Genomic DNA, 12,419 nt, shown 5'->3' on the forward strand with positions numbered 1-12,419 from the left:
CGTGCACGTGGGTTAGGAGCCTGCGCTCTTGACACGGTGCCTGGCGTGGCTCTGACGTCACTCACTTAACCCTGACAACGACACGCGGGGCTAGGGTCAATGGCCATTCTTGTTGTTACTGTTGAGGAAACTGAGGGGTAGAGGGGTGAAGTGACTTACCTAAGGTCACCCCGGTACTACGTGGCAGAGCTGGCATGTGGAACTAGGCAGCCTGGCCGCCAGGCTGTTATGCTGCACTCCTATAACAGCAGTGCCCACCACGCATGCTCCAGAGGGAAAATCTGGGGATGTGACTGCACGTGCCCGCTCTCATTTCTTTTGACAGCAGCATCCTATCTTCTCTGCAAAGAATGTCCACCCCGCAAATGTCTATGATGGGGCCAACCCTCCTCCCTCAAGCCCAGAGAAGATGCATGCAACTCAGCCTAGCCAGGCAGAGTACCACCTCCTGCTTGCCATAGTAGTTGGTCGTGGGACAACAGCACGACTGACACCAGGATTTTGTCTGCGACTACGTACACAGGATTGGCTCTTTCTGATGCAGGATACAAGCTTGGAGTGTCTGGGGGCCCTCCTGCCACCAAGAAGGAAGAGATTGTCTAAGAATACAAGGTGACATCAAGGTCGTTGAGGCAAGAGACACATTCTTTTTTTTTTTTTTTTTTTTTTTTTTTTTTTTTTTTTGTGGTACGCGGGCCTCTCACTGTTGTGGCCTCTCCCGTTGCGGAGCACAGGCTCCGGACGCGCAGGCTCAGCGGCCATGGCTCACGGGCCCAGCCGCTCCGCAGCATGTGGGATCTTCCCGGACCGGGGCACGAACTCGTGTCCCCTGCATCCACAGGCGGACTCCCAACCACTGCGCCACCAGGGAAGCCCAAGAGACACATTCTTGATGACATGGCTGGAGCACCTAGATCCAGCCAAGCCTGAAGGCAATCACAGCCTCAGAACTTTTCAGATATTTCGGCCAATAATGTCCCTTTTTCTGCCTGAGCAAATTTGAGCTGGGTTGCTGTTACCCAGAACCCAGATACAGGATGAGTGAGCAAGTCAGAAGAGCTAATACATACACAGGGTCAGCCACAGAGTAAACAATCAGAACTGTGGTGACTGTGTTTGCTGATGCTCTTCTGTCACAAGTTGGATCAAAGTAGCTCCCTCCAAAACCCTGTGATAGAATAACAAACATCTATTTAACTATTCTGTGTATGGATCCCTCCTCATAGGGGGATAAATAGTCTCCCTTCCGGACTGTTCAATGGGGAGAAGAAGGAGATTTCTCCAGCACCAACCATATCAGGCACGGTATAGGCCTTGATGCTTATTATGACTGTAGCCCACAACAGCCCTGCAAAAGGGAGGAATCAGCCTGGGCAGGGGAGTGACTTGCCCAAGGTCAGAGTCAAGTCCATGGGACTCTAAACCCAGGCTGTTTCTGGGCCACCACCAGCCCCCTCTGCACACAGTCTTTTCTCTATTGCTGAATTCATCTCAGGCGTTCTCTCCCCAGCACCCACCCCCTCTCATTCAGTGGGAGGGCGATTGAGATTCCCAGCACACAGACAGCAACTACAAACCGGTGAATAGCATTACTTTCCTATGCGATGCCATCTGCCCACTTTAAATACCTGGGTAAAATGTTTGCTCTGGACTTATTAAGCTACGAGATGAGTTGGGATGACACACGGAATGAGGTGGGGAAAGAGGGAAAATTCTGGTATTTCAGCAGAGCAGTTAGAATCTGGATTTCTGGGTCTGACTGAACAACTCAAAAGATTTAAAAATACCACACTGCAAACGCCACGGGCAAGTGCTCTAAGAAATGGTGGCTTTGGCAGGCTGATCTCAACACATCCCAGGCCTTGACATCCCATGAGTGCACTTGGAAGAGTCAACCTTCTGTAGGAAGGCTTTCCCTGAAGGGAATCGCCAATATCTCAAACTACAGACAGCCCTGATAGGGAACAACTTTAGTAAATGCAACATATTAAAAATGTCAGGTCAGGTCCACCAATGGTCTGTCCAACTCAGAAGTCTGATGACAGTGGCCTCAAGGGAAAGTTCCTCAGACCATATGGTGGTTACTCTCTGTGTCCTTGATCTCCAACCATTTGGGCATATACTAAACATTCCATGATTTTCCTTACACTGTGCTAGAACAACCATCGTTTATGGATGCACTGAAATGCTTTCTGAGGATTTACTGTTTCCATCATCTTCATCTTCCGAGTAATAATAATCATGATGAGTAGTGGAATAAAAATAACTGCTTTATGTGGATGCTGACCACGTGTCTGTTCATTTGTAACATGTACCGCGTCTATGAAGTACACAGCTTCATCTTCATTTTATCGATGAGGAAACTGAGGCTCAGAGAGGTCAGTTAATTTGTCAAGGTCACACAGCTATTAAACAGTGAGTGGAGCCAGGACACGAACTGAAGTCTCTTTTAAATGCACAGCTTTTCCTTGTAAGCCCTGTGGCATGTGCTTACCACCTGCTGAGTAAAGCAGGTCTCCTTTTACTTGTTTTAAGTCTGTTTCTTTGAGGGTTTAGGAGTCCTTTCTAATTCTGTATCATAGGATCTAAGGACGGCACGGGTCCTACATGATAGAAGAGACTTCAAGAATTTCCTTCCTGACTTCCCTCTGGTGACAATGGATTTGTAACACACAGGTGCTCTCCAAAGAGAGAAGGAAAAAAAAAAAAAAAAACCACTTGGAAAAGCAGGATAAATTACTCAAAAAAGGTTCTCCCTGCCCCCATCCTATTCATGCCCCCCCATTTTAAAATTATATTGCAGCTCTCCAGTGCTCCTCTAAATCATTAGTACAACGTCTGAGGGCCTCCACGTCTGTCTTCCCGCTGGACAGCGGGCTCTGGAGGGTCACTGGGTCTTGCTCACCTCTGGGGGCCCGCACGGTAGGGACTCCACACCCACGTGCCGAGGAGGCAAGGCTGACAGGGCAGCTCAGCGCATCACTGAGCCGGCCCCTGTCGGCGGGGCTGCCCACATCTGCAGCCTGAGCTGCCCACCACCCATGGTGGCTCGCAGGAGCCCCGAATGCCCCCTCGGGAGGTCACCCGCTGCCTGGCTGCCCCCGGCTCCTCCCGAGCACAGATCTCTGACCCCGATACCGGCAGGTGTCCAGAGAGAGGCTCCACGGGAAGGACAAGGGGCGGGGGCAGGACCCTGCCTGTAGGAGCAGATGAGCTGGATGGGGAGAACCACCACAGACACGTTCGGCAAACCCCGGGGCCCCGAGCAGGGCCCTTTCTGTAAAGCTGGAAGGAAGTCTGTCCAGGTTACACGGGGGCAACCCAGTCAAGGCCCAGCTTCCGGGTGGGCAGGGCAGAGGGTGTTCTCATGAGACTTCCCTTTAATAAAAGGGTTCTTTTGCACACACAAAAATATACACATACTTGAAAAGCACCAGGAGAGATCAAGTCTTCCTTCCTCACTTTACAAACGAAAGCTCTGAAGCCGCCCACCCTCCCCGCCCGCTTGAGACAGTGCATACTGGCGGGGGGTGGGGGGGGGGTGGGGCTGGATGGCCTCCAGGGATACACCCTACGGAAATGCACACACATGTGCCTCCCCCATGTAAGAGAGCATGGGGAAAACGTGCATAGCAGCTCTATTCCTAACAACCAAAATCTAGATGACTTACTTGACCATCAAGAGCAAAGTGGCTAAACTGTGATACAGTCTCATAAACTAGCAAGGAGAATGAAGCAGCTAAGACATATGGTAACATCAGCAGGTCTCATCTCTATCAATGGAACAAAGAAAGCTAGACACAACGCGAGAACGGGCGGAGGATGGGAATTCAGCCAGGGGGTAACACGAGCGGATGAGTAACCGAGGAACAGCTTTTAAATGCGCATCTGGTTCACTGGCTTCTCCCCTAAACCTGTGGGTACCTTTTGAGAACAGGCGTTACGGAGAGGCCCGAATTACTTAGGCTTGAGGCGCTGGCTCCACGGTGACCAGCTCACCCGTCTGCCTGGGACTTTTTTGGTTTTAAAACCAGAAGTCCCGTGTCCCAGGAACACGCTCAGACCCACAAAAATTCAAATGGCTCTGAAGTGAAAAACACGTAGCTTCAAATTCCAGGTCACCCAGATGGAGGAACCTTCCACCACACAACTGGCCTGAACTCTCCCAAAATGCCAGTGTCATAAAATACAAAGACAGACTGAGCCTCTGTGGATGGTATCACGAAACTGAGCACAGGCTGTTAACACATTCTAGGTTGGATCCTGAAGAGGGAGAAAAATTGTTACAAAGAACATCAGTAAAACAATAGGCAAAATTTGAATAGTCAGCAGGTAAGATCAGGGGTCAGCAAACTTCTCCTTCAAGGACAAGCTAGACAATATTCTAAGCCATGCAGGCCCGAGAGGCAAAATTGAAGTATATATGCAGGTACTCATCTAACTGTAAATGTAGCCATTTGAAAACGAAAACCATTCTTAGCTCTCAGGCTGTAGTAAGAAAAACAAAAACAAGACAACAATGAAAAAATAGGCAGCACAGGCTGGATTTGGCCGGTGAGCCACAGTTCACTAAGCCCTGGATTAGAAAACGGTATCTTATCAATGTTAAAATTTCCGATTTTGATTAGGGTAAAGGGACCTCATGTCTGCAACCAACCTGTTTTCAAACAATTCAGAGCATGTGATTTAGTGAGAAAATGATAAAGCAAATGTGGCAAAATGTTAAAAAGCGAGGGCTCTAGGGGAAGGATCCAAAGGAGTCCTCTGAATTATTTTTGTAATTTTTTGGTAAATTTGAAATTCTTTCAAAGCACATTATTTAAAATACATCCCAGTTGCCCCCCAAACTCTGTGACTTTGGGCAGGATTCTCATACACTGAGCTTCCTCCCACATAAAATGGGCCCAATACCAGCGCTTCCTATGGAGACTCACCCCACCCCGTGGGGCCCTATTCTCACACGGAGCACTGCTGTGTCCAGACCCGCTTCTGCTCTCTGGCCCCAGAGAGGAAAGGCCCCTCTACGCACGGAGCTCACTACATTCAAGTGGGCTGGGGGCATAAAATTCGGTCATGACCTCTAAGTGCCTGGCCCCGTGCCTGGCACGGTGTAAGCCACGGACGCTTGCCGTCAGCGTTCCCGTGGTTACGATTACCCTGGCACGCGGCCAGGCTGCTCTGGGGGCCTGGCACTCCATTGCTAAATAGTACCAGGCCCTTCGGGAGAGACGCGTAGATGGCGTTCCCCGTCTGCAACGAAGCCAGCCTTTTCCCACACATCATTCATCTCAGCCTGGGAAGTGTCAGCATTTGTGGGGTGAACAGGCTCCGGATGACCATGTTTTTAACCAATTACGATTTGGACTTTATCTCCTCTGACAGGAGGTCATGTTCATATTGAATCAATTCACTCCAACACAGTCTTTAGAAAAGTCTCTTCAAATAAAACACCAGGCCACCTGTTCCGTGGTTCCGGGCTGCAGAGAAGTGTCGCCTAAGCGCTCGCTCACACGAAAGACTCCTGTCAGGACCGTCCTCCCCGAGCTTGCTGGTTACCTTCAACGTCCCATGGAAGCGCGGGTGACACCCGGCGACCACCATCCTGATTAAGGGCACCGGGGATCCTCCGTCGTCAGCGCACTAGCAGGGACCACTGGGGGCTCACCGTGTGGAATATGCACCAGGCCTAAGGGCCCACCTGAGCGACGCCGAAGCCGAGCCGGACGCCCCCAGTGGAGGGGCCGACAGGAGCACCGGGGCTTCCGGACGGGCTGGGAGAGCCCAGCGTGGGCAGCAGGCCAACGGGAGGTACGCTGGTAGTTTGGGGTGGTGGTTATCATACTGCCAGGGGTTGGAGTCAGACTCTGCGGGTTCCAGGCCCACCTCAATCTCTTCTGACCTTTTTGTGACTCAAGCAAGGAGGCAACTGGGACAGAATGATCTGGACTGTCCTGGGAGAAGGCCAGGAGCTCGTGAGAGAAAGGAGCTGGGCCCCTCGCCCAGACCCTGGAGGTCAGAGGTGGCTCCTAGAGACGAGGCCCGAACCCAAGTTCGGAGGATGACTAAGACGCCCATCAGGCAAAGAGGTTTCAGTGGGAGAAGCGGGCGTCCGGCAGAAGGCATGGCTTGGCGTGGGGACCCCAAGACGGTCTAAGCTGCAGGTCAGAGGTGACGGGAAGGTAGGAGCTGGACTGGGCATCTTTAAAGGTCACGTTGAGGTACGTGGACTGTACTCTGAGGGCAAATGGGGAGCCACTGATGGATCCTGAATGCAAAGAACCACGACTGTATTTATATTTAAAAAAAATCTCTCTCCAAAGATCAGGGGGCAGAAAGATTGCTCGGCCAAGACCGAGGCCAGCAGAGTTGAGAGAATTCCAAATGAGAGATGCAGGTGGTGTGTGATGAGAGGGGAGAGGCGAGGAGGCGCTAGATTCCAGAGCTCTTTAGGGGGCACAATGGCTGAGACGCAGCAACAGCTCTGTCCTCAGGAGGAACGGGGGGACACGGCCCCCTGGCGTGAGTTAAGTAAACAACTGAAGAGCTCAGGGCAAACTCTTCTCCGTTTAACAAAACAAAACAGAGAAAGCAAATAACACAGTTCCTTTCGGGAGGAGGCAAAGGTCAAGGCACAAATCAAATTTAAACAAAAAGCCGCCACTGCCCGGAGCAGACATCCCCTTCCACCTTCTCCTCGGAGCCAGGTGCCGGCGTCTGCTGCTCACAGATGTTACTTATGCACAGCGATTATCTCAATGATGTATCTTGGTTGTTGGAACTGCTGCCGTCTCCAGAGTAGTTTGTTTCCGGTGGAAGCATGCCACGGGAATTAATTAGTAACTGCTCCTGAAGAACAGGTGTCATTAGACCCACCCCACACACGGCCTCGTCTACCTGTCCACGAGGTCTTGTGAAATACCGGGCCCAGGATCCAAAGTCTTCCACCAGCTGACTCCGGGGTTTGGGACGCAGGGGCCAGTGGGCAGCTCTACGTTTAAAAATCATTGTCTTGTAGTTTTCAGTTTAGAGGACTCCTTTGAATCCAGGGTCTAGGGTTCTTTATACTAGCCCAATAGCTGGGAATATCAGGCTCTTTTTTTTTTTAGGTAAGAAAAAGGAGCCTCTGAAAGGCAGGGTGACCGGCTCAGAATCGTACAACTAATTAAGTAGCAGAGGCAGGATCTGAACTCACAAGGTGTGTGTCTTTCCTCCAGGAGTCTTCCATGTTTTATACCCCGGTCTTTAGCCTCAGGGGTTAGCTGAGACAGAGCCAAGTCTCCCAACGGAGGGAAACTGGACAGAAAGAGACAAATAATTCTAGCTGGTAGGGCAATGGGCAGGGGGGAAGGCCTGTCCTCCTGGGAAGAAGGCAGGGGCTCTGGGAGATGCTCTGCCCGGGGGACCCTCCCATGCCTCTGGTCGAGCCCGGCATGCCACACATCACTGCTTCAGTGGGGCCTAGAATCCTGCCGGGTTTTTTTGCAAGCACTTCTGACCGTGCCCTTCCCTGCTCTGTAGCTCTCTATGGCTCCCTATCACCTTTGGGATAAAACCCAAACTCCTTAGCTGGGCTCACTAAACCGTTCCCGCGCTGACTCTAGCATCGATGACCGACATTACCCTCTCTGCCCTTCCCCGGGGAACGCTGCACACCAGCAACGCTAGGCCAAGCGGAACACGCTCCCTGTCTCCTCCCGCCCCCCCCCCCCCCCCGCCGCCGGTGCTCTCTCCTACAACGCGCACGTGCGCCTTACCCAGCCAGCCATTCGTTCCCACCTTTAAGGAGACAGCTGAGGCCGCCAGCTCCTCTCCCACAGCTAAATCAAGGGCAATGTCTTCAGCTAAACCCCAACATTCCGCCAGGAAAGATCTCATCACCCTGCTGGCCACAGTCTGCTCCTAGGTCGGCCTCTCGCCTAGACTGGGAGCCCCTCTCGGGAAGGGCTCTTCCTTATCCCCGCAGCCTGGCCTCGAATTCGTCCAGAGTGGACACCTTATCGGGATCTGCTGAACGCACACAGTTCACGAACAGGTGCTTTCAAACGCATTCCCTCAGAGAGAAAACCTTTCTCTAGGTTACCCGGCACCATGGTTAGAGAGCTGTAGAGGCTGCAGAGGGTGTTCAAGCTTCTCAAGCCTTTGCGGGCTAGACCTCATTGCCCCCCACCCCCACAAGCGCCTGGGACACGAGGCTCCGCTTCAGGAGAAGGGCTCGCGGAGGTCCTGTCACACGGCGAAGGTCACGTTAGCAAGTGCGGGATCCAGTTCTCCTGACTCAATATTTAATGAATTGTAAAACTGGTTGAACTAGGCTCTGTCACACTAATATAACCTCACCATCAGTTTTCTCATCTGCAAAATGGGCCTATGCCATGGAACGTGAAAGCGTGTTTTGAGGGGTAAACGAGACCCATGATTCCCAAATGGTGGTCCTAAGACCAGCACTGGAATCCCCTCATGTGACTGTTGATAATGTAGATCCCGGGGTTTCCCTGGTGGCGCAGTGGTTAAGAATTCGCCTGCCGATGCAGGGAACACAGGTTCGAGCCCTGGTCTGGGAAGATCCCACATGCTGCGGAGCAACTAAGCCCGTGCGCTACAGCTACTGAGCCTGTGCTCTAGAACCCTCAAGCCGCAACTATGGAGCCCACGTGCCACAACTATTGAACCCCGTGCTCCGCAACAAGAGAAGCCACCGCAATGAGAAGCCCGTGCACCGCAACGAAGAGTAGCCCCTGCTCGCCGCAGCTAGAGAAAGCCCGCACGCAGCCACGAAGACCCAACGCAGCCAAAATTAAATTAATTAATTAAAAAAAAAAGTAGATCCTGGGTCTCAATGGGAAGAAAAAACGAGGAGGGGGGCCTGTAAATCTGTGATTTTTAAACGGTACTTAAGTTATCAGATGTGCAGCCAAGTTTGGGGACCCCAAAAATTCCAAGGAAAAGCCTGATACATAGTAGATGGTTGAAAAATGTTAACATCGTGGGTACAGAACTGTCGGCGCTGGCGGCATTAAGACATATGCTGCTGTGTGCCGTTGGGTAAATTACTCAACCTCTCAGAGCCTGTTTCCTTATTAGTAAAATGGGTCAAAAATAGAAATAGCCACCTCCTAGGGTTCTGGTGAGGATGATCTAAGTAATGCACTTCTTGCTGCCACCCCGACCATCTACCAGTCTGTCAGCTCCAAACCAGCCCCCACTTTGCCTCCTCTCACCATCCCCACAACCATTTAACCCAGGAGACCCTTTCCTCCAGCCTAGAGGGGTACTCCGGCCTCCTAACGGCATGCACTCATCCCTCCTCAATCCCTTCCCCACACAGAGGAGTGATCCTCTGAATCCGATTATGTCACGCTCTGCTCAAAACGTCCCAACGTCTTCTCATCACCCCTGGAATAAAATCCAAACCTCCCAGGCCCCGCACGTTCTGGTCTCTGCCTGCTTCTCCTTCTCCCAGGGGAGTTTAGCTGATCACCCAAGCTAAACGAGACCCCGTGCAATTCCCTATTCCCTTTATTATTTCTAATAACCCCACTTATTTCCTTTACTACCTGAATTAAGGTGTGGGATATTTCTGTTTATTGGTATCATTGTTTGCTTGTCCTCTTTTCCAGCAGACGTCAGTTTCAAAGGGAGAGGACCATGCCTGTCTCACTAACCGTAATATACTTAGATCTAGCACATCGCCTGACACTCAGTAGATGCTGCATAAATACTGAAGGAATGAATGGAATAGTCCGGCACCATACCCAGCAATGAAGACACAGCCAGCAGCAAAGTTAGCTCCCTCTCCCTTCCCCGCTCCCATCTGCTCTCCCTGCCTCTGTCCCTGGAGGCTTCAGGTAAAGGACAAACACCGTACACGGGAGAGGAGAGACAGCAATGTCCAATGTCATCGCTACTTTATTTGATTAGCTCTGACTCTGGCAGGCGGGACACGTGTGCTGGGAGCCAAAGCAACTGTACCCTGACCTCTGGTCCACACGATCCCATCCTTATAACAATTTCCATGACAACAGCAACAGAAAGCCAAGGCTGTGAATTCTCTTTGATAGGAGCCGGATGCAGAGATGGGGAAGGACTTTCAGAAGAATGAATCTCTTTGATTCAGCTCAAGGCGCCTTCACTAAATACCACTATTTTCCAAGAACACACATTTTAACCCTGCAGAGGGAGGTTTCTCATGAATAATAAAAAAAAGAAAAGAGGAACAAACAAAACCACTGTGGTTCCTTTTCAAGAACATTCACCTACGGAGAGGGGGGACTTGGACGGCATCAGGAATATTTTGATGGAAGACGGGCAGAATACAGGGCCTCCTGCCAAGGGGGCCGCATGAACCCCAGATGCCTGAGTGGTGGCTGAGTGCTCAGACATCCTGACTGCCTGAGAGAGGAGGCTCAGGGTCCTCCATCCACCTGGTCGGTCAGACAGACAGGAAGACGCAGGGTGAGGCAAAAGAGCCCCCAGATTCTGCACTTAGAATCACGAGCCCTGGATGTGAAACCCAACCCCGCCACCTACCTGCTGTGTTACCTTGGGTGCACTGCTTCCCACCTGTGGACAGAACTTTCCCATCTGTTAAATGGGCACAATATCATGTGCCCTCCCCCAGGGGTACCTCGAGGACTGAGGGAGGGGACACATTCAAGCACAAGTGATTCGAATGTTCTGACATGGCCGTGAAGAGAAATGAGTGACCAACTGTCCTGGTGTCCCTGGGGCTGAGGGCTTGCCCGGGACACGGGACTTTCAGCACTAAACCAGGACGGTCGGAGCCCATCATGTCTCCTGAGGTGCTCAGCTCCCTCCTGGCCTCACCTCTCACCCGCCTCCCGTTCTCCCCTGAGGCAGCCAGGGATGGTGGGGCCTGAAGACCTGGGTGTGAATCCTGACTCTGGCACCCCCTAGCTGTGGGACTCTGGGTGAGTCACCTGTCTAGTGAATGGAGATGCTGATCCTCACATAGGAGCTGCATTATCAGCACTATCTGTTTCATATCCAGCCCCTCCGGTCACCATGCACGCACGCATCACAGGCACGCATGCGTGCTGCACCCAGCCATTCTGCCCCAGGGCCCTGATCTGCCCAAGGACTCAAACTCACTCTGCCTCAGCCCTAAAGAAGGGAACAGGACTCCTAAGTCATTTACAAACCCCCTTCCTCATCCACCATATCCATGTGACCCATCCAGCCCCGCGATGCCCTCCACCTCCCCGCAGGTCTGTGGAAGCCAGACATGAGGGCTGTGGCCACGCCCATCTGGGTGGGAGAACCGTTCTCCCCCTGCTGGACGCAGCATCCTCCCCATGGGGTTCTGAGAGGACCCTGTGACACCCACCTGGCTTTGCACTTTCTCCAGCTCCTCCCTGCTGACCGACCTCTTGCTGTCCTCCGTGGTCCCCAGCAGGAGCTTCACGTCTGACAAGAGTGCATGAGTCCTTCTGAGGTCCCTCCGAAGACGCTTCTCCACGTCAAAGTCCCGATGGCCGATCTGGAAGCCAAGGGAAGGCTCTCGTGAGCTAAGATGGCAACGTAGCGGCCAGGGTCCAAGTTCTCTGGAACCTGGCTCCCTGTGTTCAAATCGTGCCTCCACCACTCACACTGTGTGACCTTGGACAAGACCTTTCTCCTCCCCAAGCCTCAGCCTCCTCATCGGCAAAACAAGAATGGCAGCATTATCTTTGATAAAGGAGGCCAGAATATACGGTGGAGAAGAGACAGACTCTTCAGTAAATGGTGCTGGGAAAACTGGACAGGTACATGTAAAAGTATGAAATTAGAACACTCCCTAACACCATACACAAAAATAAACTCAAAATGGATTAAAGACCTAAATGTAAGGCCAGACACTATCAAACTCTTAGAGGAAAACATAGGCAGTACACTCTATGACATAAATCACAGCAAGATCCTTTTTGACCCACCTCCTAGAGAAATGGAAATAAAAACAAAAATAAACAAATGGGACCTAATGAAACTTAAAAGCTTTTGCACAGCAAAGGATACCATAAACAAGACCAAAAGACAACCCTCAGAATGGGAGAAAATAGTTGCAAATGAAGCAACCGACAAAGGATTAATCTCCAAAATTTATAAGCAACATGCAGCTCAATAACAGAAAAAATGAAAAACCCAATCCAAAAATGGGCAGAAGAACTAAATAGACATTTCTCCAAAGAAGATATACAGATCGCCAACAAACACATGAAAGAATGCTCAACATCATTAATCATTAGAGAAATGCAAATCAAAACGACAATGAGATATCATCTCACACCGGTCAGATTGGCCATCATCAAAAACTCTAGAAACAATAAATGCTGGAGAGGGTGTGGAGAAAAGGGAACCCTCTTGCACTGCTGGTGGGAATAATGTAAATTGATACAGCCACTATGGAGAACAGTATGGAGGTT

The 12,419-nt window shown here is 51.3% G+C and overlaps 1 protein-coding gene across 1 annotated transcript in view; it reads right to left on the reverse strand.

Annotated features, from left to right (window-relative positions):
* Window positions 1–10,994: 10,994 nt before the first annotated feature.
* LOC114485524 (unconventional myosin-XVIIIb-like) overlaps window positions 10,995–12,419 on the reverse strand; it is a 13,793-nt gene continuing 12,368 nt past the window's right edge. The window contains exon 3 of the mRNA XM_028487108.2: window positions 10,995–11,497. Within this exon, the coding sequence (XP_028342909.1) occupies window positions 11,168–11,497 (330 nt within the window). The 3' untranslated portion in view covers window positions 10,995–11,167. The remainder of the gene's footprint in view (window positions 11,498–12,419) is intronic.

This window comes from Physeter macrocephalus, unplaced genomic scaffold (genome assembly GCF_002837175.3).
Source record: "Physeter macrocephalus isolate SW-GA unplaced genomic scaffold, ASM283717v5 random_1096, whole genome shotgun sequence".
NCBI classification, from domain to species: Eukaryota; Metazoa; Chordata; class Mammalia; order Artiodactyla; family Physeteridae; genus Physeter; species Physeter macrocephalus.